Genomic DNA, 27551 nt, shown 5'->3' with positions numbered 1-27551 from the left:
TAACACATAAAGGCCAGAACCGCACGTCCTGAATAGAGTAAAGAAGAAAAGAGTAATGCCACGTACACACAACCGTTTTTCATGTCATGGAAAAAAGTTTTTCTCGACGCAATTCCTCTCAAGCCTGCCTTGCATACACACGATTGTGATAAAAAATGCTCGAACAAAGCGCAGTGACGTACAACACGTACGACTGCACTATAAAGGGGAAGTTTCATTCAAATGGCGCCACCCTTTGGGCTGATTATGCAAATTTCCCTTCTCATAACTTGCTTCTGAGCATGCACGTTTTTTTTCCCCGTCGTTAAAGCGTACACATGACCGACGACGAGAAAAATGCTCTGGAGCCTACACACAATCTTTTTTAACGACCAATTTAAAAAAAAAAAATGTTCTCGTCATGAACAATGGTTGTGTGTACGCGGCATAAGAAGGTCAAGAAAGGGAGATGGAAAGAGTAGGAATGCCAGTAGGCCAACAAAAGGGGAAGAGGGATCAGGGAAAGTGGTCAAGAAGGGAGGGTGGCCGCCTACTTCCCAACTGACCTGGGGACTATCCAAGTTCTAAGGCAGGATTGACAGCTGACTGTTCAGTATGGTATAATCACAGGGTGGTCATCGGTTTACAAACAGTATTTTAAATGTTATTTTAACTAAATGACTAAAGGTTTTAATAGCCACAAAATCTCAGGTCTTAAGCCTTTTGTATAATGGATCTGATGCTTTATATTACTTTTTCCTAATTTATAAAAACACAAGCCTGCCTTGGCATTTTTTGAAAGCTATATAAATATAATGTATGCATTTCAAACGATTTTGATATTCTTGTTGGCGTGTTATTTTGATTTCCAGTGATGTTTTTGGCTTACTATACTCCATTATCCTCTGTGCATGTGTCCCCCCAGGCTTCTTTATACAAATGTCTTGGGATTATTACAGGATATAAAATCCCATTAGTTGCAATGCACTTGTTGTATCATGTTCCCGCACCCCTCACACTCCAAGGTGTGTCATTTTACAGCTTTTTAAATAGCTGATGTAATAAACAAAGTTTCCCGCCTTCGCGTTTGAATTTTCAAATAATAACGCATTCGTTCATCCACTCAGCGTGTAGCTGTGTGACGTTATGAGAAGATAATTACAATCAGGTTATAGTTGGCAGTACAGAGTGAAACTCCATCCCACCCACCACATGAAGAGTTACAGTGATCTCGCCTATTTACGCAACGGATGCCAAAAGAACATACAGTACAAGAAGTAGGAGAGCGACATCTAATGTGCTTAGGTGATGATACACAGATCAGGAGTTTAATAGGTTGAATATAGAAACGTGTCTATGAAGTTTATCGGCAGTTTTCCTCCAGAGGAAGACACGACTCTCTGTGCTTCTGTGACCAACTATGAAAATTATTCTACCCCCTTCAGCTCCTTGGTTTGTCATAATTAACAATGCCTGAAACGGGGAAAAAAATGTACTTACATGATTTAGTGCAAGGATATGCAATTAGCGGACCTCCAGATGTTGCAAAACTACAAGTCCCATCATGCCTCTGCCTCTGGGTATCATGCTTGTGGCTGTCAGTGTCTTGCTATGCCTCATGGGACTTGTAGTTCTGCAACAGCTGGAGGTCTGCTAATTGCAAATCCCTGATTTAGTATAATCTTTCTCTATTCTTCTCTCCTAATGGTGCCAGTGGATGTCATACTACCGTATTTTCCGGCGTATAAGACGACTTTTTGGATGCAAAAAAATGCATCCAAAGTCGGGGGTCGTCTTATTCACCGGTGACAGTCTCCGTGCTGCGAGCGTCCATGACTTAAAAGCCGCTGCTTCTTCTCAGCGTGTCCTGTGATAGGCGGAACACAAATCTTCCCAGCAGCGCCTCTGTTCTGTGTTCCTCCTATCACAGATGCCTTCTCATCCTCGGACGAGAGGACGTCCGTGGTAGGTGGAACACAGAACAGAGGCGCTGCTGGGAAAATTTGTGATCCGCCTATCACAGGACACACTGAGAAGAAGGCGCGGCTTTCAAATCATGGACGCTCGCAGCACGGAGACTGTCACCGGCCTGGAAACAAATCAGCAAAACGTGAGCGATGGCACTGTTGGCACAGTGGGCAAGTGATGGCACAGTGTAGGCAAGTGATGGCACAGTGAGGCATGTAATGTAATGGCACAGTGAGGCATGTAATGTAATGGCACAGTGAGATTTGAAAAAAGCCTGTTTCTGTCAGCGGTTCTGGCTACCCCTCAGCTTCCAGAAAGACTAGTAGGAAGGGGGTAGTCTTATACAGTGAGTATATCCCAAAACCAACATTTTTCCTGGAAAATTAGGGGGTCGTCTTATACGCCCAGTCGTCTTATACGCCGGCAAATACGGTACCTGTTATTTGGTGCACGTTGATGCTTTCATCTGCTTCATAGTAGTAGTGGCCCTGCTCACTGATGTATGATATAGATCTAGCTGGCCGGTAAGTAGGCTTGGTTTTTTTCCCCTGGGCATTCCCCAGGTTTTGTTATAGATATAGATGTATGGCCAATTCATACTATATGCGGTGACAGACATCTTACTGCATGGTAAAATGTCTGTCACTGTAGGTGGGCACAGAAAACCATTGTTTCCTTTTTGTCCCATTCACACCTAGTGCTGTGCTAAAAGGCAGATATGTTTCATTTTATCAAAATGCACTTCAATGTCGGGCAGCACATCTCACTGCCTGACGTTGCAGGGAATAAAGTGTACGGTTTGTACATTTCAAATAAAGCTTGTACAAAAAAATAAAAAAGGAAGCTATGTGATGCGCTGAATCGCGCACTACACTGCCCCCTAGCGCAGTCAAAATGCAGCAGCGCTTCAGCGCTTGGCCATTCTGCATTGCTGACTGCGCTATAGGGCAGTGTAGTGCGCGATTCTGTGCATCACATAGCTCCCTTTTTTTTAAACAAGCTTTATTTGAAATGTACAAACCGCACACTTCATTCCCTGCAACGTCGGGCAGTGTGATGTGCTGCTCGATATTGCAATGCGATTTGGCGAGGTGCACTGCGATAAAATGCAGCAGCGATTCAGTGCTTTGGCCATTCTGCATTTTATCGCAGTGCACCTGGCCAAATCGCATTGCAATGTCGATCAGCACATCACACTGCCTGACATTGCAGTGAATGATGTGTTCGTTTTGTACTATTCAAATAAAGCTTGTACTAAACCAAAAAAAGGAGTCATTTGATCAACTGAATCGCGCAACACACTGCCCCCTAGTACAGCTGGCGAAGCGGAATGGCTGGAGCGGTGAATCGCTGCTGCTCTGCGATTTTCCAGCTTGTATACTCAGTACACTGAAGGTGGAGAGAGGACAACACTGAATCCCTTCTGTAGCCTATGACTGCAGCAAAGATTGTGGTGTATTCTGCTTCACTGTGCTGCGTGGTTGGGCCTTGTAAATCTTACAACTGAGTATACATAAACACAGTTCCTTTGGCAAGTGTGTAGATTTTGTCTGTGTGTTTAATTGACTTGAATTCAGTTTTACTTGTTTTTTTTTCTATTCTTTTTACACTTTCTGAATTTACTGAATGAATTTCTTTTTTATATGCTCCTTACAGAGGAGGATTATCAAAAGCTTCCTCCTTCCACTGTCCCAGAAATGCAGAGAAGTAACCTGTCACCTGTGATCTTGCAGCTGAAAGCACTCGGCATAGACAATGTCCTGCGCTTCCATTTCTTATCGGTGAGCCGTGAGTACTGTTGATGTTGCATCTTAACCACTTTTCGCCCGCCAACGATACATTTACATTTTCTTTGTGTGGTGGTGGTGGTGAACGTCCCGGTTCGAAGGCGCATGCGCAACCCCCCTTGCTTTATATAAAGTGAATCTCTCGCGCTACTGTGAGTATATAGATAAATGTGTGGAAGTACAAAAAAACAACTAAAGCTGCTGAATCTCGTGACGTTCACCGAACATAAAATAGAATTGTGTAAATAAATGATTAGCGCTAAAGTTCAAAAATACATATAAATAATGCTGACACCAAGTGTCATATTGCTAATAGAACTAGCAAGCAATTTAATGCAGACGTGTAGAGTCCGATATAAATAAATAAATATTAATATAAATAAATAAATATAAGTGACATATGCAAAAGTACTCCTGTGTCAAACAGTGACTTAAAACATAAATGTGATTTGTTGTTGGATGCAACTACTCAATAATAAAGTGCAAAACGTGAACTGTTGCTAAAAGCAACTGATCTATAATAAAGTGCAGTCCGTGCTTGCTAAACCATAAATATCCGTGATGAAAATGGTTCAATAATGCAAAAGGTTAAATAGGTCGAAAATGTAATTGTTCCCAAGGATAAGAGGCTCAAAGACCTCCTGATAGTCCAAATTTCAGATCCTCCCCTGGTTTAGTTGTAATATTGAACCATGCTGGTGCTCCTTCACCTGTCTCCCAAAACTCTCACCTCCCGGATCTTTTTATTAGGCACATAGGTTAAATAACTGTCTCCTTGTATCTGTGGAGTGTCCAGACGAATGTTCCACTGTACTCCGCGATCCGGTATCCTAAGATAGGTAGCTGAAATAGGGGGCGGCGGGGGATCGCTTTAGCCCGAGCCCAGCAAGAGGAGAAAAAGCCACCATAGTGTAGTATAGTGTAGTATTCTCGGTAAAAAATGTAATGGTGCAATAAAAATTGGACTCTTACAATTATACAGAATAAAGACAGCAGGTTATGATAGCAGTGTATTCACACTGTCTTACTGTGACCTCCGCTGCTCCTGGTCTTTGCTGAGTGCCGAGTGATACAGTGAACGGCTATGCTCGCTCGCATGAAGGTGGTGAATTCTTGTGGGGAGGAGCCAAGACAGCCACCAAGGGACCCCAGAAGACCAGGTTCGGGGCCACTCTGTGCAAAACGAGCTGCACAGTGGAGGTAAGTAGAACTATTTTTTTTTTTTTTTTAAATAACAATATCTTTAGTGTTCCTTTAATTGTATTTTTTTAAAGTGTTGACATGTTGTCACCCTCTCTTAGCAAAACACATGTTATATGTGCAAGCTTTTTGGATTTGAATGCAGACATTGTTCCACTGTAAGAGGACCTTTCCTATTGGTTGCCAATATAAGGGAGGACTACGCTGACCACCGTAGTAAAGGGACTCTACAATTTTATTTGTCTGCCTTTTATTTCTGGACATTGTTCAATTAATTTCCAGATCACTACTAAAATATTTCCAGGGGATTGTTAGTATTTGCTTTGGGTGTCACACATATATTACATACACCCCAATTCTTATTCTTTTATTTGTTTTTTGATCTTGAGACCATGTATTGTTAGTTGTAGATATAAAAACTTTTAGCAGGGGTTTCTAAGAAATGAAAATTAGATTAAGGTTCCCCCATGGTAAAAAGGTTAAGAAATGTATAATAGGAAATATTAGAGGCTATTTTGTACCACCAGATGGTACTGAAAAACACAACTGGCTCTTCTAACAATAACTGGATGGTATAACCATGCCTTTGATTACTGACAAGTGTGTGACACAGGGAGAGCAGTTCCTGTTAAACTCCACATGCTCCAAGGATGGGACCCTCAGCCTAGCATGGCTATGTTTTAGCTATGGACAAGAGATACTAAGATGTTTCTGTGTAGATTTCTGACCTTGCACATATAGGTGGATGGGGAAAAAAAAAATAATTAACAAATTCCCCCATCAACGCTACTGGGCAGATCTATGAACAGTGGCGGTCAGTGGTAATTTCGTTTTTTTTGGGGGAGGGGCAGCAAACAGTACCCCCCTGCCCGTCGGTCGGCGGGCGTGTCTGGTGTACTTACCCCATCTATGCAGTGCTTCACCGGCGGCTTCCCTTCCTCAGCGACAGTTTTCCTCCCTCCTCCTCGGTGGCCAATTGGAAGTCTCTTTTCGGGCCAATCGGAAAACGGGTCTCGGACCTGCTTTTGATTGGCTGGATTGAGGATCAGTGTTACAACAGTGAATATTCATTTGATGTTGTAAACACCTGGGTGTGCTCATGGCACAATGCTCTGTGCTCCGAGCCCACCTTTTTTTGAAGCCTATTAAAGCCTATGGCTCTAATCAGGTGCTTAAAAAAACAAAAAAAAAACCTTGCCGATGTAATTCAGGTGCTCGGCGTCCTGAAAGGGGCAGGGAACCTGAATTGGGGGTGGCCGCGTCGATCGTGGATAGATTCATGCTATGCATTTTTATTATATTAATGTATGGCATGAATCTATCCACGGCCACCCCCTTTTCAGGTTTTGCCCCTATGCATGAATCTATCCATTATTTATATAGGGAGTGTGTGGATAGAGGGGGCGGCACCCAGCGACCCTAATGAACGGGCTCCGCTGTCTATGAATCTCCCACCAGCTGTCAAATACCCAAACAGTGCCTGCATCTGATGGACTTTGATGTTTGGGAGGGCCACTTTGTTGATATCAGCTAGTTCATCAAGAAATGTGTTTTTTTTTATGTATGGCAGGTATAAAATGATATTAAAATATATAAGGTAAGAAGCCTTTACTGTGGAAGAGACACTAGTATGTAAAAGCAATTTTTTTCGTTTTTGGGCCAAATATCGACTTTAATAAAAAAAAAAAAAGAGACCTCTCTGCTAGAGAACCCTGATACCCTACCTCTTCATTCAGCTAACAGGCTTATAAAGCTTCTACATCTGTGATACAAGTACTTTGTATATACTGCGTTTGTGTGGCAGGTTGTGTTGAATCCTATGCTCACGTGTTGTCTGTCATTTTGTATTTGCACAGCCACCTCCTGCACAATCAATGGTTCAAGCACTGGAGCTGCTGTATGCATTAGGAGGTACAGAACGCAATGTCTTTATCAGATGTCTTTGAATTTTTTCATTTGTCTTAATGGGCTGTTGAACCTAAATTACAATCCAAATTGTATAACCGAGTAAATAAGTAATCTTCTCTTAAAAGCAATTGAATAAAGAACTGACAACTGGGTACTGTACAAAATATATTTTATTATAGCTGAAATTCATACATAGTTGGGTAGATTCAGGTACGGGCGCGCAATTTTAAGACGGCGTAGCCTAGCGTGTTTACACTATGCCGCCTTAAGTAAGAGAGGCAAGTACATGATTCTCAAGGCACTTACCTCCTTACTTAGGGCGGCGTAGTGTAAACGCGGCGGGCGTAAGGGCGCCTAATTCAAATGGGTTGGAGGGGGGCGTGTTTAATGGTAATGAGGCTTGACCTCACGTTTTTGACGTCTTTTGGCTACTGCGCATGCGCCGGGCGCCTACATTTCCCAGTGCGCATTGCGGCTAAGTACGCCGTACGGGCCTATTGATTTTGACGTGGACGTAAATCCCGATTCGCGGACGACTTGCACAAACAACGTAAAAATTTCGAATTTCGCGGTGGGAACGGCGGCCATACTTGACATTACTATTCCACTAGAGCCTAGCTCTAACTTTACGCGGCCTATCTCTTACGTAAACGGCGTAAAAGTACTGCGTCGGCCTGGCGTACGTTCGTGAATCGGCGTATCACCTCATTTACATATTCTACGCCGACCGCAATGGAAGCGCCACCTAGCGGCCATCCAAAATATTGCAATCTAAGATAGGACGGCGCAAGCCGTCGTATCTTAGATAGGTTTAAGTGTATCTCTGTTTGAGCATACGCTTAAACTTAGGTCGGCGTAGATTCTGAGTTAGGTCGGCTTATCTACTGATAAGCCGGCCTAACTCTTTGTGGATCTACCTAAGTATCTTTTTTGGCAAAGTGGTTGCCATTCTGTTTAGCCAAACTTGTAAGGTTCATACTAAGGATGAGCTCCGGTGTGTTCGCACAGTCCACGCGCAGAGCCCGCCAGGAAGTCGGCATGGTGCTGCGCTAATCACAGGCAGTGAGACATTTCCCGATCTCTTAGACGAGCATCGGGACAATGTCTCCCTGCCTGTGATTGGCGCAGTGCGATGCCGACTTCCTGGCAGGCTCTGCGCGTGGACTGTGCGAACACACCGGAGCTCATCCTTAGTTCATACCTCTGCTTTATGTACCTCTGCCACACTACACAGCCAGGAAGATCACTATTGTACATCCTGATTCAGCTTTACTGCTTGATGGGTTACATCACAGCTAATTGTACTTGGGCGATGATGGCGATTAATAGTCTATTACAGGGATATGCAATTAGCGGACCTCCAGCTGTTGCGGAACTACAAGTCCCATGAGGCATAGCAAGACACAGACAGCCACAAGCATGACACCCAGAGGCAGAGGCATGATGGGACTTGTAGTTTTGCAACAGCTGGAGGTCCGCTAATTGCATATCCCTGGTCTATTAAATAGACTGGAGCCAGAGAGGTAACATCTAAAACTGCATTGCAGGACAAGGAAAAGTATGTTATAGGCCTGTCTGTGCCATATACAGCATAGGTTTGTAAATCGCAACAAAATTGGCTGCACACCTCAAAGCGGTCTACCTGTTTGCTTGGAGCTGAGATTTCCTGACATTGACAGAATAGGGGTTGATTTACTGAAACTAGAGAGTGCAAAATCTGGTGCAGTCAGCTCCCAACATCAGATTGTCCAATTCAGCTTTGACAATAAATGCTGGAAGCTGATTGGTTTCTTTGCAAAGCTGCACCAAATTTTGCACTCTCCATGTTTAGTAAATAAATCACGATCCCTGGGTTGTTACCTTGATAGATGTCCACGGGCACCTCCAGACCCCGGGGTGCCCACAGAATGCTTTTCCTTGCAGCGGTGGAGGTGGGACAGCCATCCATCCATCCATCCTTCTGGGATGTCCCATCTCCTGTGAGTGCAGGTGTCCACTTTATTGCATTTTGTTTGGCTGACTACTATTTGCCTAAAAGGCTCTATTAGTTTTAAGACTTACTACACATATATTTGCCAATAAACTATTCTGGTGAACACGGTTGTTGTCTATGACATTTTATCACTCTTTGGATCAGCGCTCCCCGAGTTGTTTTTATTTGCTTGTGCTTATCTGGTCTTTTGAGTTTGTGAGAGACTTGTAAAGCGCAACACATGCGAACTGAATCGCCTCTGGGCGAGTTTGGTGCAGCGGCCAGAGTTTGGTATTTCTCAAGGCTTCCTGGGTTTCCATTTTTGTGGTATGCTGCATAACTGTACCCTTCAGCGGAAATACCTGATTGGGAAGGGTTTCCACACTTTGGGTGCATCTTGTGGACTTCTGTGTTGAGAAAAGCAGCCTAAAGTCTTTGCTAGCCCTGCTGCAGCCAAAAGAAAAAAATGATGGCGTCAATCTTCTGTAATGGATTTTCCTTTTAATATAGACAAACCAATGATTATTATTATTATTATTATTATTATTATTATTATTATTATTGTAACCAAAAGAACTCTCTTTGAAATTTGTCTCTTAGGTCTGGATAAGCATTGCCGACTGACAGAACCTCTTGGTGTGCGAATGGCGGAGTTCCCTCTCAATCCTATGTTTGCCAAGATGCTTTTAGAATCAGGTACATTTCAAATGAGCATTTACATCAGCTTGAAGGGAGTTGAAAAAGTATTTTTTCAAGAGTTCAAATAAAACAAATATATCCATAACTCTTTCACACTTGCGGAACGTATGTCCGATTTTTCATCCATCTGTGTACGGATGAAAAAAGGGACATACGTTGGTCCCTATGAGATTGAGGGTGTCAGCGGATGAACATCCGCTGACACCCGATCTCACCCGGTCCCGCAATCCTCCGATTCTGCAGACGGAAGAAAACACTATTTTTTCCATCCGTCTGCAGATCGGATCGGGTGAACACGGACTGACGGTCCGTGTTCATCCAATCCCCCCCAAAGAGGAGAGCGGAGAAAAGACAGGGCGGTCCCTGCACAGCGTGCGGGGACAGCCCTGTCATCCCCAGGCTCAGCGGGGATCAGAGGAGCGATCCCCACTGAGCAAGCGGAGGTTCATGGGGCAGATCATCACTGATTCGCCCGTGTGAAAGAGGCCTTACTGATTTTTTTTAAAGTATTGATGAGTGTTGCTGAAGGACCTATTGAATTTATTGTGACCAAATATCATTAACCTGTATCATTTCTTTTTTCTTTTTTTTGGCAACCACATCAACAATTGTGCATTTATAGTTGTTACCCGTTTTCTTTCTTTTCAGTTTGCCATCCTATGCTACAGGGCTGTGTATTTCTATTGACGCACACAGTGTGGGGAGACACAACTCTAGTCCCTAAATGCAAGTGTGTCTCCATAGGGTGCTTCAGGAGAAAGGCGTTCGCCTAAACTGGCAAACATGGGGTAGCTTAAAGTGTTTCTAATGTCTTAAGTTTTTATTTATTTTTTTACCTTAAAGCGGTAATCGCTGTTTTTTTTTAATCCTGGAAGGCAATACCATAATGTGCTAGTATGAATTGCATACTAACACATTATGTGAAACTTGTATTAAAATGAAGAACCCCAGTGACGTGCTTCCAACTTCACCCGGTCTTCCATCCAGGTTCGTGGACTCCGGCTGTGTGAGTAGCTGAACCCACAATAATGTGACTTGCACGCAGAAGCTGCCATTTACATCACAGGACTCCTGAAGGAACGGCACAGTATGCCATTCTTTGCACCACTGACATCACCGGCTGCATCAAAAGTAAATATCTTCTAAATGATGCATGTTTAGGAGATATTTACTGTACCTATAGGCAATCCTTACTAGGCTTACCTAGTCATGCATGGGGGTTTACTCCCACTTTTATGCATTAAGGTAAAAAAACCTTCTGTGACAAGTCTGCCTCCCAGCTCCCCCTTATACTTTCAAGAGCCCAATCTCGATCCAGCGATGTGCACAAGAGCTGAGACTCCTGTCTCTGTCCTGGTCCTCTTAGCTCTATCACTGGGCAGATTGATAGGCGCAGGGGCCAATGGCTCCCTCTCCTGTTAATTAAATGTTATTGTGAGGGAGCCGAGCCTGCATGTGTGCCACCATAAGAAGCGGCTTCTTATGGTGGCACATGAAGAAGGGGAGGAGCCAAGAGCTCTTGCGGGGGGGGGGGGGGGTGGCAAAAGAGGAGGATTAGAGTTGCTCTGTGCAAATCCCCCCCCCCCCCCCCCCCAGCTCCTCTCCCTCCTGTCCTATACAGAACTCTTAGATTGACTGTGCAGGGTTTGATTACTGCCCCTACCCACAATTTGTGCTGCCGGGATATGAGTAGCCTGGAGAGGAGGTAATCAAGCCCTGTACAGTTCAATCTGAGAGCATTCTGTGTTAACTCCTGTGTACAGGGAGGAGGGAGAGAGCACAGCCTGCTCCTTGTTAAGGACAAGGCGGGTGGCCCACACAGCATTCAGGGTTGCCGACAGAAGTAGTGAGAGGAGGAGAGGGCCAGTAGGAGGTGTGGACGGTGCTCTCGCTCTCCCCCTGTACACACAGATATGCATTGCTTTGTAACCAAGTAATGGGGAAAAGTCAGCTGCTGAGTGACCACCGGCAATGCTGGGGATTGGTCCTATGCCCCCTGCCTGCCTTTTGCAAAAATGACTGCCTTTGTGTAGATATACAATTACAAACTATAATCTCCCGAATTTCTTTAAACTGACAACTATAAATACTTCAAGATAATCTCTTATTTTAGGGGGGAGTTTAAAAGAAAAAAAAAGTAAAACTATACATTTCATTTCTTTAAGGCAATTTTGGATGCTCAGCTGAAATTTTAACTATTGCAGCTATGATGCAAATTCAGAATATCTTTGTTGTTCCCCCAAACCAGAAATCACAAGCGGTGAGTAAACTTTGTTATAACATTTTCTAATTGGAAGTCCATTTGTCACAAAGTTCAAAAACACAGGCAAAGAAGTTAATTTATAGTGCTGTTTTTACATCTTCATATGTAGAAATAGTAGTTTGGAGACAGCTCAGGTAGGACAATTATTACTAGACTTGGAAAGCATGGCGCAACTTTAAACTAGAACTCTATCCAAAACTTTTCTTTTGGAGAGATGAACAGTTTGTTCTCTTCTGAACATAATTGCTGTCTGTTGAGATTTTCCCTGTGCTGAGGGTTGAGAGGGTTAAGAGGAGGGTTACAGGGTGCGTTGGTATAAGGATTTTAGGTAGGGTAATAAAATATGGAATATAGGGCGCTTCTGGATCCTGTATCAGTGTGAGTGGAGCCTTGGATTTCAAGAGAAGTGTGGGCGGGAGGTGTAGAAACAAATAACACTGGCACCCAAGCAGCTCTTCTGCTCGTGGCCCGCACAGACCAGAAGTGACGTCAGGATGTGGGCAGTTGCGCAATTCGGAGCATCCGCACAACGGTCCTTCCTCAGACCAAGGAGCATTGTGCGCATGCTCCAAAATGCGTAACCGACCACATACTGACGGCACTTTTGGTCTGTGCGGGCCACAAGCGTGTCGTGCGTTCCACCGCTACCCCCAAATGACAGATTATCCTATTGTATCAAGCATCTCTCCCACCGCTGCTGATCGGCTAGGGGACTCAGAGCCACAGGGGCAGGAACCTGGTCTCAGTTTGTGATTGTCAGAGGAGCCCCTTACACACATACATCTTGTAAGTGTATTTTATTGTGTTGGTCTAATAAACTGTTTAATACTGCACCTAAGGAGCACCTTCTCCACCTCTCTCTTTATAGGTGGGTGAATAGGAAGGGGTAAGGTTTATTGGGAGGTTTAGTATTAGGGTTGCATAGAGTGCTAGTGTCGAGTTTCTGGGAGTGCCAGTGTTGGGGGTTACTGGGAGTGCCAGTGTTATAGTTACAGGATAAATTGGTGTTGCTCATCCAGGGAGGATAAGGGTTAGGGTTACTTGGAAGGTTAATGTGAGGGTTGCAGGAAGGGTTATTGTTTGGGTTAACAGGGCAGATACTGGGTATAGGTTACTGGAAAGGTTAGTATTGATAAGGTTGCAGGGAGGATTAGGTACAGGAAAGAAGTAGGTAGGTACAGGAAATGCCTAATGTGGCAAACAAGCTTCCTGGTCTCCTCTCTATTTTACTGTTTCCAATCAGTCCTTTGGATCATCTGGTAGGTGGCTGATGACACCAACATTATGTTGGCCCCCAGTTTTCCCCCAGAAATATATAGAGCATTCACTCAAAAGAGAAATGGCAAGGAGTTGAAGCCAAAGCCAGTCCTTAACAGTCACAGTAGGACCAGATATAGGGGGGTGAACTCCACACTAAGATCATAGACTACAATAATGCACAGGAAGACATTTTACAATGAAAATTATATATAAAAATGTACATTTTGGAATGTATAAGTAGTTTTTTTTCTTTACTGCGTTTGTTAACAGATAAGAGAACATCGGAAATTTGCTGTAGGAGAGGGGGATCATCTAACCATGTTAAATGTGTATGAGGCCTTTATCAAGGTAGGAACTGTTTTTTTGTTTTGCACCTTTTCTCCATAACATACATTTATAATATAGCGCTAGGTCCATATATATTTGGACACAGGCACAATTGAATTTTTTTCAGGTATTTACCAAAACATACCAAAGCAGTTGTTTCGACGTGATTCTGAGCATGCGCACTGGGATGCGTCCACGGGACGGTGCATGCGCTGTACGTTATTCGTAACTTTATGATGCTCAGTCCTTCATTTACATGGGGTCACGCCTCATTAGCATGGCTCAGGCCCACTTCCACCTACGCTGGCTTACGCTGAGGAAACCCAGTGTAGATTTGAGAGCGACTGGGGGCGAGTGCTTTGTGAATACTGTGCTTGCCTCTGTGTAGTGTATATTCAATACGCTACGCTGGCATAAATATGCGCCAATGTATGTGTCTTTATAGAGCTGTCTTTGTGAACGTGGGCACAATCCTTCAAGAAACGAAAATGGCAGTTTCCAAGGTTGAAAAGACACAATTGTATAAAATGTATTTTTGTATACGGTAACAATAACAGTTGCCTTCACTGGAAAAACCTGAAATCAATCATTGGGAGGGATGTCCACATACTGTTTAGGGTGCTGAAGATTGTGAAAGCATGCATTGTAGTCTGTAATTTATTAGGTACCTTTTTATGGTACTGACATTTGTACTTTAATAACTAGCTGCTGGGTGCTGCTTTTGATGTTCATGTTGCTCTTAGAAGGCACAGTAGCATTACTACTTACATACTTTAAAGGATAAGTTCACTTGGAGCATGTTACATGTTTCACTCATTTTTAAGGTGAAACATGTTCCAGCATCTGCAGCTGATCCCTGTGACAGTGGGCCGGGGATCTTCTCCCTGCACCCGCTGTCACTATTTGAAAACAGGGCTCCGCTGTCATGGCCGCATCATTTATTCAGTTTCCTGTGAATGATTGCCTACAAGTACCACCAGCCATTGCGACTGACTGCTTGTTTGTAGTTTTAAGTGAGCAGTGAGGGCACTGGTAAGTGTCCTTGTAGTCCATTGACCTTCTAGCTCTCAGGTTACTGTCTGCTTGTATGAGGTGCGAGCAGACTGCTATCCTGAGAGTCTGAAGGAGATGGACATTGTGCCCGCAATCTGCTGATAGTGGGTGCAATGCTCTGCAGGTTCCTTAGAAAAATAATAATGCATGTTTTTTTTACCTGCATTTATTTATTTTAAAGGCAGACTTATCCTTTAACTAGTGCATCGATGGTGGTTATCATGTATGATTTTATCCACCAGTCATCTATATCTTTTTATAAACCTTTTTCCATGCAACTGGTTAATGTATAGTCAAAGGCAGTAGGAGGCCACCATGAGAATTGTGTTCACAGAAAGGGAACCTTCATAGTGTGGGTATTCTTTTATTCATATGCATTTCTTTATTCTAATTTTGTGCTTTTTTTTTAGTTTAACAAGAGCTCACAGTGGTGTCAGCAGCACTTCCTGAACTACAAGGGGCTTCTGAGAGCAGTCACAGTGCGGGAACAACTGAAGAAAATGCTCAGCAAGTTCAGAGTACCCAAAACTTCCAGTGAAGGTGAGACAGAAGGGGACTGAGAGCTCCACCACTGGTGATGGTTGTACAAGAAATAAACTAAATTTGGTCTAGCTACTTAAAGTGGACCATTTTCTATTAAATCTTCTGCTCTTGTTGTTTTAGCTTTGGATAGTAAAACTTATTTTTTCTGCCAATTAATACCTTATACAGCCCACTTCCTGTTTCTTCTCTGGTCGTTAGCCTAGGCTTTTGACTTCATGCACAGCTCTCTTTCTCTCTCACTCTGTGATAGTTTGCCAGGAAGGGAGAGGGAATAAGTCATAAGAGGGCCAATGACAGCTGCAGAGCTGGAGGTGTGCCTCCTGTGTAAATCCAGGAAGTGAACAGGCAGCAGCTTCAGCTGCCCACAGTTAAAATGGTTGCAGCCAGACTTGGTAGAGGGAGATTTCTACAGCATATTTGACAAGTCCAGAATCACAGTATATATAAAATAATATGCAAAGTGGTTGGAGGGAAGCTTCAGAAAGGCAAAGATGCTTTTCTTACAAATGATGTGAGCAGACTGCAGTTCCTCTTTAAGGTGTTGGGTTAGTATGTTGGATTTCAGCACCCAAAACCCAGCACCAGGTATTCTCAGCACCGTCTGACCTTAACCTGGCTCTTAGACGGACCCAAAACCTTAACCATCACACTAACCTAAACCCTAAATTAAAGCTGAAGTTTAATACGATTTTAAAGGTAATATATTACATTTTTGTTTTCAGATTTATTACTGCTTTTATTCCTAAAACTAAATGTACTCCTTGTTATCCAAAACTATTTACATAATGGCAAAAGTATTGGGGACTTTAACCAGCTCCCGCCTGGCTGTCATTTTGCTATAGACCGGGTGGGAACTGGTTAACATTCCTCCCGGATTGCGCTGTGCAGGGCTGCACTGCAGTGAAATCTGTCACAAGCTGTGTCCATTGAAGACAGCCGATGACGGATCAGTGTACCGACTCACTGCCCAGTACCATGTGAACGCTGTGACCAATCGCAGCAGATTACCTGACAATTGTAAACCATGGATGGCTTTCTTTCATGCCATCCATTGTGTACAATTGTGTTGCTAGCTGTGATTGGTCACAGTAATAACATGGTACAGACATGGCCAATTGCAGCCCACCTGTACCATGTGATTAGCTGTGGCCAATAACAGCTAGCCACAACAAAACAAACTGAATCAATTTCATTCTGTAAAATCTTATAGCAATGAAATACTGCTATAAGCAACATTGTTTAAAAAAAAAAAAATTCTGATCACTTCCCCAGAGTAGTACAATGTTACTATTATAACATTACAATGCTATGTTCACAGTGTGTTAAAAAAAAAATCTTAAAAAATTGAATTTAAAAAACAAAATTGAAACCTTTTTTAACATTTACATTTTTTTTCACACAAGAGTATGATGACACTGTACTGCACTTTTTTCCCCCCCAAAAAAATTATGAGAAAAACTACAACTTCCAAAAACTCACCATGCTTCCTACTAAATACCTTGGACTGTCTACTTTCCAAAAAAAGGTCATTTGGGGGATATCTGTACTGTCCTGACAATTTTTGGCCTCAAGAAATGAGATGGGCTGTCAGTACATCAGAATTTATGAATTTTCACACACATATATATCTCATAGTTCATGGACTCTAACTTTTCTACAGACTAAAAAATATACACAGATCTGGGGGGTTATCACCAAAAAATGTAGTAGAATACATTTTGGCCTAAATTTATGAAGAACAATTATTTATTTGCAAAATTCTATAACAAAAACAAAGAAAATGTTGTGTTTTTTTTTTTTTTTTTTTATTTCTGGTCTTTTTTAGTTTAGAGTCGGTTCACACTACAGCGGCACGACTTCGGGGGCGACTCTGCAAGTCGTCCTGAGGACGACTTCAGAGGCGATTTGCGAAACGACTTCTGTATAGAAGTCAATGCAGGTCGCCCCGAGCCGCCCCCGAAGTCGTACAGGAACCTTTCTATAAGTCGGAGCGACTTGCGTCGCTCCTATTAGAACGGTTCAATTGCATTCAATGGGACGCGACTCGTCAGGCGGCTGAGTGTGAACCGGGTCTTAATCACCACTGTTTTTTATTGTTTATTAAATAACACCAAAAGAAAACTCTAGTTGTGTGAACAAAAATACAGTATATACTCTAGTATAAGACGACCCGAATATAAGCCGAGGCACCTAATTTTACCACAAAAAAATGGGAAAACTTTTTGACTTAAATATAAGCCTAGGGTGTCTATGTGCATGTCTCACTGTGCCCATGACTAGACATTTAACATGGGAGTCTATGGAAGGGGCTACATGTGTGCTAAGTTCTGGGTCCAGGGGACTTACGACCGGCCGGGAATGGGTCCCCAAAGTCACCGGAGAAATTACCATTTAATATGGGAGTCTATGGAAGGGGTGCCCGGGTTTGAAAAATCGGTGCTCCTTGGCCGTAGGTCCCCCAGACAACAAACTTTGCACACTTGTAGAGGAAGAGTGGGGCTACATGTGTGCCAAGTACCGGGCCCCCAAAGTCCGGGAGATCAGACACGAAAAGGTGACTCGAGTATAAGCCGAAGGGGGCATTTCCAGCACAAAAAAAGTGCTGAAAAACTCGGCTTATATACGGTATACTAATTTTAGTTTGGGTACAGTGTTGCATGAGCAGGCAATTGCCATTCAAAATGTGGAAGCCCTGAAAGCTGAAATTTGGCCTGGGCAGGAAGGTGGTAAAAGTGCCCGGTATTGAAGTGGTTAAACAAGGCATTAGATAAGGCATTGCGTAGGAAGCTGGCACCAGAAATCACTGCTTTAGATATGTTGAGGATGGAGGAGGAGTTTCAAGAATACTAGTCATGAGAGAAATGTTGTCATTGCATTTCCTTTACTAGTCACTGACACAAACCAACAAAGCAGATCAAGCATTCCATCTTCATTTGTTCGGTGTCGGGTATTGTGTTGAAGCTAAAGGATCAATTTGACATCTAGTTGTGTCCTGGCATTTTTAAAGAGGGATCAGCAGAGGCAACATATGTAGTACTTGTAGGTTTCTTTTAAGATTCCATACATACAGTTGTCAAAGTTAGGCACCTACTGGCTGCACAATGCTCCTCCTTAAACGCTAATGTAACTGTAACGTTGCAGTCTTTTGCCTTAATCTTAGTTCTCTTTCCAAAGGCTTCCTGCTCAGAGAGCACCAACAATGTTATTTAAAACACGAGAGCCCATTGCACAGTGCATATGCCGCCCATGGTTACCTCTTGGTAGTCATGCCTGATGAGAACTGTTGAGAGATTCCTGGCTTTAATTGTTTTTATTTTTTTTTAACAAAAAAAAGGTCTTGCACAACTGGATAATTTGCATTCAATTTCCACTTTCTATTTAGGTGATCCAGATCCCATATTAAGATGTATAGTGTCTGGATTCTTTGCCAATGCTGCCAAGCTTCATTCCACAGGTGCCTACAGGTAACTGAATACATTCAATAAAATACACAAGATCCACTAATGTTTATCCAATTGAATAAAATGTGCAGTCCATTGACCGTGTATTCTGCTTGTTTAAAGAGGAGTTCCGCCTGAAAAAAAAAGAAAGAAAAGTCAGCAGTACAAATACACCACAGATCTGTCTCACGGAAGTGGGGAAGGGTACCTGTCAAAAACAGGTACCTGTCCCCCCCCCCCCCTCCGGAAGGTGCCAATTGTGGCACCGTAGGGGGGGGGGGGGAGCAGATCAGCGGAAGTTCCACTTTTGGGTGGAACTCCGCTTTAAAGTGGAAGTAAACCCTTCTATTCTTTTCAGCCAAGTTAGCTGCCATCTTGGCCTCTGCTTAATCTTTAAGACCCCTTTCACACTGCGCTGCAATGCTGCCTGAAAAACTCCTGCACTGCATACTCAATGTGAAAGCCCGAGGGCTTTCACACTGAGGCGATGCGCTGGCGGGAGAGAAAAAAAATTATCCTGCCAGCAGCATCTTTGGAGCGGTGAGAGGAGCGGCGTGTATACCGCTTCTTCCCATTTAAAACAATAGGAAACCACGGCAATACCGCCACCGCGCCTCCCGCCCCAGTGTGAAAGGGGCCTTACTGCCATGTGATCAGTTAGGCCCCTTTCACACATGCGGACCGTATGTCCGCTTTTTCATCCATCCGTTTACGGATGAAAAAGGGACATACATTGATCCCTATGAGATGGCGGGTGTCAGCGGATGAACATCTGCTGACACCCGATCTCACCAGTGTCCTCAATCCTCCGATTCTGCAGACGGAGGAAAATCCTATTTTTTACATCCGTCTGCAGAGCGGATCGGGTGAACACGGACAGATGGTCTGTGTTCATCCGATCCCCCCCATAGGGGAGAGTGGAGATCTGACAGGGCGGACCCTGCACAGTGTGCGGGGACCACCCTGTCATCCGCCAGATCAGCTGAGCGATCCCTGCTTAGCAAGCGGAGGTTCACGTGGCAGATCATCATGGATCCGTCCCATGTGAAAGGGCCCTTATGGTACCAGAAAACACATACACAAAGTTGGTATATAGTTCAGCGCTACACCATCTTGTGAAAAAGATTAAAGTTTAACATTTAAATAAAAAGGCATGCATCTGCAAGCTGATAAATGAAGGTGCAACCATGAGAATGGTGAGTGGATTGAAAGTTCTGGGGGATGAACCCCTAAAAATAAGTCTCTAAATGGAGGCTGTAAAGGGAGTGAGGCCGCTTCAGATGCGGGCTGGGGAACCCGATCACTGTGAACAAAAGGAAAGCAAAAGGAGGCGAGAGAAGCGCCAAGACAACCCTTTAAACAGCTTAGAAATGTATTCAGTATAGAAGTATAAAACAACACTAAAAACTTGCGTGAAAAATGTTGGAGCACTTGCAGAGTGCTAGACGGGTGGGAACTTCCACATGCAGTGTCACAGGAGCGCAGGAGGACCGCCGGAAAGTCTCTATCGAGGGATCCACGGCGCTAAATTCCTAAGCTGTTTGAAGGATTGGCTTGGCGCTTCTCTCTCCTCCTTTTGCTATGATACCAGTCATTGGATGGTTTGACAGTTTGGTTGCGAGCACATGCTGGGAATGTTACTGTCTTTTGAAACAGTTAAATTGATGGGTTTTACTTCCGCTTTTTTTTTTTTTCTCCTGGTCTTCTTTGTCATTTGACAGTCTAGATTGGCCAGGATGACAACGTCTGTGCATGTATTTCAGCACAAAATCACACCGACGCTGTACACTGAAAATTTCTGAGAGGCCAGCAAGAAACATTTTATGTCAGAAAAGGCATACTGGGGTTCATTTACCAAAACTGGGGAAGGCGAAATCTGGTGCAGCTTTGCATAGAAACCAATCGGCTTCCATATTTTTTTGGTCAAAACTTAATTGAACAAGCTGAAGTTGGAAGCTGATTGGCTACTCACAGCTGCACCAGAGTTTGCACACTCCAGTTTTAGTAAATATATATATATATATATATATATATATATATATATATATATATATATATATATATATATATATATATTAAATTGTGTGTGTGTATATATCTCTATAGATATTTATTTATTTATTGTGTATATATATATATATATATATATATATATATATATATATACACACACACTACACATTAATATATACACACACACACATTTTAGACTTACTTTAACTACTGTTGATGAAATCTAGACCCTACTGTAAAATTTCAAATGACTTTTCAGATTTTAATTCCTGAAATAAATCTCGATATACATTTGTAACTTTCAGTAGAGATTACCATAGATGGTGCTTACACAGTCTGTTTGCTGTCCTGTTCTCCAGATGGTCATCATATGTTGTTTGTTTTTTCCCTAAGGACAGTTCGAGATGGCCATGAGTTATATATACACCCGTCTTCAGTACTATATGCAGAGAAGCCTCCAAACTGGTGAGTGGTTTGTATCATTAATATCGGGCTTGTGTTTCTTTGGAAAATTCCTAATACCACATAAAAGGACCAGACACGGTTGGTGAACTGTAGAGGACTGACCCACTTACTAAGTAGACTGACTAATCAGTGACCATGTTATTGGACAAGGATGGTATACATGTCTGCATAAGAAAAGAAAAACCCTAGTATAAGAGAAAAGTGCTATGCTCTCTCTATACAGCTGGATTGTAATAATGATGATGTTTTGTAAAGAATAGACACTTCTTTTAAATGTAAGGTCATTTGGATTTTTTTTTAAGATAGAGTTGAAATAAAATGTATTTTTTATACTGATGGTCTTTGCCAGGTGAGGTATCTGCATAGAGAATAGTGATGCTCACATTCTTCTTTCTCCTACAGGGTGCTGTTTAGTGAGGTTGTCCAAACCAACAAGTACTACATGCGGGATGTGACAGCTGTTGAATCTGCATGGCTGGTGGAGCTAGCGCCACATTTTTACCAGCAGGGAACGGTATGTCCTAGCAAATTTTTTTTAACTGCTGTGTCTGTGTGATCATATCCAGTGCTATCCTAAATTAAAATATGGCTTAGCAATAAACAGAAAACCAAAAATACCACGACATTGGCCCTGCACCGCGACATTGGCCCTGCAGCCCACACCGCGACATTGGCCCATGACATGAGTGAGCATAGCTGTAAGTACCATGACATCGCCCTCCATCCATACTTTGGCATCACTCTTTAAGCCTATATAATGACATTGGCCCACCAGGCTAATACCCATGGCATCAACACTCCAGCACATACCATCACTTCAGCCCAGCAACCTATACACCGGGTGCAGCTGACTGGTATCATGGTGGGTGGGGAAACCAAATGTCCTTTGTACATGAAGTGAACTTAGGCAAGTATATGCAGCAGGGAGGCAAAGCATAACAATTAATTTGCCTTAAATAAAGTGACAGTGCTTTTGCGCTAATACGAACCCTTAATGAGTACTAACCTAAGCAAAATAAATATGGTGCTGCAAAATCTAGAGTGTTTACAATACACAAATAAAAAATTAAATGGGATTCTGCGCAACCTATCACACACACATGGTAAGTGAAAAATATAATATACGTGAAAAGCTTAATAAAATAAATTAAATAAATAAGAGAGCTCGCAAGCTCAATGAATGGATGAAACCGACAATAAAAGTGCAAAAAGCCCAAAAATGGTGAATAAATATGTGAAAATGCCACCAATAACAATATGGAATGCTAAAGTGACACTGTGCAAAATAGTCCTATATTGAATATATGAAGAAGCTGCCAAAAGTGGAGCTGCTGGTGTTGCTGAATTTCCACTTAGTCTGATAAGGAGAGTTGACAGATGAATGCACTTATCCCTCCCTAGGCTCCCAGGACTCTTACCTCCAGGCCAATGGTTAGTGAGATCTATATTGGATGCCCCTGACAGTCCTCTGTAGGTGATCTCAGCCAATCCTCCCTAGAAGCCGGTACCCATATACTTGACTAGTCCAGACAGTGCTCAGACCCGAATGGAGAAAAGAGGGAACAAAGGAAGGGGCTCTAATCGTGAAATATGTAAAACTCCGGGATATTTAATGTGAAAAAACCTGTGCTTACATTCAATACAAGAAATACGTGCAGCAAAATTTAAAACGAGCGGCGTCCCCCCAGACGTGTCTTCGTCCCCAGACGTGTCCCGTGTCGTAACGCGTAGGGATTGGACGAAAGGACGTACACCTGGAGTGACGTATGCCGGCACTGTGAACGCCGCTTGTTTTAAATTTTGCTGCACGTATTTCTTGTATTGAATGTAAGCACAGGTTTTTTCACATTCAATATCCCTGAGTTTTACATATTTCACGATTAGAGCCCCCTTGCTTTGTTCCCTCTTTTCTCCATTCGGGTCTGAGCACTGTCTGGACTAGTCAAGGATATGGGTACCGGCTTCTAGGGAGGATTGGCTGAGATCACCTACAGAGGACTGTCAGGGGCATCCAATATAGATCTCACTAACCATTGGCCTGGAGGTAAGAGTCCTGGGAGCCTAGGGAGGGATAAGTGCATTCATCTTATCAGACTAAGTGGAAATTCAGCAACACCAGCAGCTCCACTTTTGGCAGCTTCTTCATATATTCAATATAGGACTATTTTGCACAGTGTCACTTTAGCATTCCATATTGTTATTGGTGGCATTTTCACATATTTATTCACCATTTTTGGGCTTTTTGCACTTTTATTGTCGGTTTCATCCATTTATTGAGCTTGCGAGCTCTCTTATTTATTTAATTTATTTTATTAAGCTTTTCACGTATATTATATATTTCACTTACCATGTGTGTATGATAGGTTGCGCAGAATCCCATTAAATTTTTTAATTAATTTGCCTTGTCAAGTCAATCTGCTTAATAGGGTAGGATGGAGTGTGAATATGCATGAGTAAAGCATATAAAGAATAAATACTGATTCATCATTGGTAGATGATTCTGTGCCTGTGAATATTTTCCTGCTGCACGTTACCTCAGCAAATCTTTTGGTTTGTGAATAAATTCTCTTATTTCAAAGTCAATGATCCAGATCAAGCATGCACCAAGTGAAGTTTAAACCCCTGATTAGTCTGCATGTGCTGAGTCAGTGATGCCAATGGATCTGCAAGACCAGTGACCCAAATGTATTTCTTGATCATCCCCATTTAGCACCCAGCTTCTTGACTACTTTCTTTAATGAGATGACTACTGAAGCCCAGTTTTTGAGGGACAGAAGTTGGTATTCCCACAATGCTAGGTTATCACTGAACTTTGCTTGGGAGAAACCAGAATTTCACCCCAGGAAATTCTGGGAAATGTCTGACAATGTTTTATTTCTGTCTGTGCCTTCCTATCCCAGTGAACACTTCACCCCCATTGCTTGTAAGAGCATTACAGGAATAGGAAGTAAGGATGCACCGATATCTATGCTAATAGCAAGCATTTGTGCGGTACTCGTCCAAAAGCTCCCAATACCAAAACCCATACTTTGAAGCATGATTTGGGTCTGAATCGCATGCAGTTTCCCCCACTGCTTGTGTGTGTGTAAAGGTATTAAAGCGCCATCTGGTGGGCAGTTTAAAAAATGTTAGGACTCACAGTACATATGTGGCGACATGCAAAATGATCTACTTAGGTGTGCCAGGCCATAGATGGTAGCAAATTGGGGTTGCTGAAGGAGATGTAGAGAAAAATAAAAAAGAAGGGTCTGGTGTCACCAGTGACACACCTCCATCCCTGCATTATGCGTCAAAAAATAAAGGTTCGCCCTTGAGTCACCTCACTCAGTCCCAAGGTCGAACCTTTCTTTTTTGACACTGAAGGAGATGTGGAGGCAGTCCGCACCCAAGCTGACATCACTTCTGCCCTCAATCCACGGGTACCCGGAACTACTCCTCCAGCGGCGCTAATTTGCTGCCATCGGCGGACCGGGACACTTATGTAGATTATTTTGCATGTGGCCAAATATCTAAAAAAAAAAAAAAAATTAAACTGCCACTAGGCGGTGCTTAAATCCCTTTCCATATATATATATATATCTCACACACACGCGCAGTGGGGGAAATCGCATGCAATTCTTTGCAGTGCGATCTGTGCCATTTTTTTTTTTTTTGTATTTATGAAAATCGCGCCGCTAACTATTGGTACTTGGTATGTGCGAGTACTTGACCGAAAGTATCAGTAAAAACAAGTATTCGTGCAACCCTAATAAGAGGTGAAGGAAAATATCCTCAAAGTGATCACAGACCAAAGTAAAAACCTGACAGAGCTGTTAACGCTCCCCAACTCAATCTGAAGCTAAAATAAAGGGTAAGAATTAAGCCCTGTACACACGGGCCAGAATCTCGTCAGGAAAAAAACATTGTTTTTCCTGACGAGATTCTTGGCAAGAATCTCTTGCCGCCCGAGTGTACAGACACTTCTTTCAAAATAACCGCCGTTCTTTTGATTGGCAAGAACGCGGTAACCTCATTGTGTACAACGAGCATGCGCTCGTCGTATTTGCTGCCGTCGCCGCCATCTTGCTGCACCCTACCTATGCCTAGGAAGCTACCGCGCATGCGTCGGTTATTTCGAGCATGCGCAGGTTTCCACGGCGACAGGTAAGTATACACACACCCGGGTTTCTCGGCAGGAAAACACGAGAATCACGACAACAAAATAGTGAGCAGGTTCTTTCTTTTTCTTGTCGAGATTTTGGGCAGTTTTCTTGATGAGAAACCTGAAAGCCTCGTACACACGCACGGTATACTTGGCAAGAAAGCTCTGCCAGAAGTTTTCTTGCTGGTTCTTGCCGAGTAAACCGAGCGTGTGTACGAGGCTTGAGGCTGGGTTCACACTACTACACTACTTTCATCCTACTTTGCTCTGCTACATTGGTCCTACATTTATCCTACATTGGTCCTACATCCATCCTACTTTCATGAACAGGATACTACTTTGGTCCGACTTCAGGCCCATTGAATATCATTGAAGTCGGACCAATGTAGGACCAAAAGTAGTACAGGGAGTATTTTCAAAGTCGGACCGACTTGTGTAGGACGCTACAAGACGCTCTCATAGGGAAACATTGAACACAGAGCAAAGTAGGATGGAAGTAGTGTAGTAGTGTGAACCCAGCCTCAGACGTTAAACATGACATCAGTACAGTAAATCCTAGGGAGGAGAACCTTGGCTGTAAGCAGGGCCGACCCGCCCTATAGGCTCACTATGCAAGCTGCTTCGGGCCCCGCAAAGCTGCGAAGGGCCACCCAAATTACTAGAGGCCCCGCCTGGTGAGAAGTAATTTTCACCCCCTCACCCCACTTCTCAACTCGCTGGCTGCATGGGAGAAGAGGTAAGAAGTCAGCACCCCCTGCTTCTCAATTTAATGTAAGATGTCATTATGTAATTTCTGACAGCAGAACATCCCCTCCCCCCGCTTCTCAACTTTCTTTAAAGCGGGAGTTCAACCAATTCGTTTTTTTTTTCTATTTTCCCCTTAGCTTCATGCTTGTTTTGTCTAGGGGAATCGGCTATTTGTTTTAAAATATGATCCGTACTTACCCCTTTTCGAGATGCATCTTCTCCGCCGCTTCCGGGTATGGGTCTTCGGGAGCGGGCGTTCCTTCTTGATTGACAGTCTTCCGAGAGGCTTCCGTCGGTCGTATCCATCGCGTCACTCGTAGCCGAAAGAAGCCGAACGTCGGTGCGGCTCTATACTGCGCACCGACGTTTGGCTTCTTTCGGAAAATCGTGATGCAATGGATGCGACCGTCGGAAGCCTCTCGGAAGACTGTCAATCAAGAAGGAACGCCCATTCCCGCAGCCCATACCCGGAAGCGGCGGAGAAGATGCATCTCGTAAACGGGTAAGTACAGATCATATTTTAAAACAAATAGCCGATTCCCCTAGACAAAACGAGCGGGAAGCTAAGGGGAAAATGTGTTCTCCATGGGTGAACCTCCGCTTTAATGTGACATGTCACTGTCGTCAGCGCCCCCCACTTCTCATTTTTAATGTGCCATGTCATTTTGCTTAGGGCCCCAGGGAGGTCAGGATCGGCACTGGCTGTAAGAGTTTGCAGGTGTAAAATTCAGACAAAACTGTTGCGTTTAAACCTTTGGATTTAGCCGTGGTGCACTCATATATCTCATTGACATTCTCTTCTTTGGACAGCATCTATCTCGATCTTCCAAACGGGCCAAGATGGACAATTTATGAGCCTCGCCACATTTGTATGCAAGCTGTTGGAGAGTGAATCCATCCAAAACCTCACCAACATTTCTACGTTTGACCTCAACAACCACAGAGATTCACCTGCTCCTCTCTGGTGAGGACCAAGTTCTGGAACCTCTCAATGGCCAAGCGGGATGGCTTCATAGCCTGGCGATTTTTTGCATTCACATGTATGAGCCTGGGATCACGTCTGTCTGTGCCACTCCGCACAAGTCTCACTTAGGCACATGGTACATTGGTATATATGTGTATAAGAAAGCCTTTTTTTATTTTTTTAAGTTGTAAATGATGGATGTGAATAAACAGAAGTGGGGAAATGGTAAGAGGATGACGCCATGCCTTTTTCACCTGAGTGCTGTGTTTGAGCCTTCCCGGCACCCAATAATTAGCCTTGTTACATATGTATCATGCGCATACTCGAACCCTTAACCTGATCTGCTGAAAGTGCCTCATTTCAAGCAGGTTCATATGTAGATGGCTTAAGCCCTGTTCTGCTCTGCCCCCGTGCTCATTGATATGACACAGAAATCAACTTTCTATTCCACATGTGACAAAGAGCTGAAAAACGCTTAGAAGATTAACACAGATCTGCGTGGCTGTCCCTTATCACAACGCCATTTTTGCTTGTAAATATCTGTACATGTTCATAATAAACCACGGAGTACCTCACACATGCTGTTGTCTTCCTTTCTCTTATGCTTTGTCTTATGCTGCTATTTAGTGCTGATTTAACCACTTCAGCTCCGAATTATTATACCCCCTTCATGACCAGGCCATTTTTTTTTTTATTTGACACTGCGCTAATTTAACTGGTGATTGCGCAGTCATGCAATGCTGTAAGCAAACTAATTTTATATAGCTTTCTTTTGGCAGTGTTTGAGTGCCCCCGGGTTCTTTTTTTTTTTTTTTTACACTA

At 43.2% G+C, this 27551-nt stretch overlaps 1 protein-coding gene across 2 annotated transcripts in view; it reads left to right on the top strand.

Moving 5' to 3' along the window:
• Nucleotides 1-27306, top strand: part of DHX35 (DEAH-box helicase 35) — an 87467-nt gene extending 60161 nt beyond the window's left edge. Inside the window, exons 13-22 of one of the 2 annotated variants that reach the window (XM_040330443.1) lie at nucleotides 3604-3728; nucleotides 6791-6845; nucleotides 9415-9510; nucleotides 11679-11773; nucleotides 13307-13384; nucleotides 14827-14956; nucleotides 18342-18423; nucleotides 20806-20877; nucleotides 21280-21391; nucleotides 26576-27306. In XM_040330443.1, the coding sequence (XP_040186377.1) occupies nucleotides 3604-3728; nucleotides 6791-6845; nucleotides 9415-9510; nucleotides 11679-11773; nucleotides 13307-13384; nucleotides 14827-14956; nucleotides 18342-18423; nucleotides 20806-20877; nucleotides 21280-21391; nucleotides 26576-26620 (890 nt within the window). In that variant the 3' untranslated portion in view covers nucleotides 26621-27306. Of the gene's footprint in view, nucleotides 1-3603; nucleotides 3729-6790; nucleotides 6846-9414; nucleotides 9511-11678; nucleotides 11774-13306; nucleotides 13385-14826; nucleotides 14957-18341; nucleotides 18424-20805; nucleotides 20878-21279; nucleotides 21392-26575 lie in introns of those variants that run through there. The other variant, XR_005744468.1, reaches the window with a different exon arrangement.
• Nucleotides 27307-27551: the final 245 nt, after the last annotated feature.

The sequence above is a fragment of the Rana temporaria genome, chromosome 12 (assembly GCF_905171775.1).
Source record: "Rana temporaria chromosome 12, aRanTem1.1, whole genome shotgun sequence".
Classification (NCBI taxonomy): Eukaryota; Metazoa; Chordata; class Amphibia; order Anura; family Ranidae; genus Rana; species Rana temporaria.
Note: the sequence above shows the minus strand (reverse complement) of the source record. Positions and strands in the feature narration are given on the sequence as shown.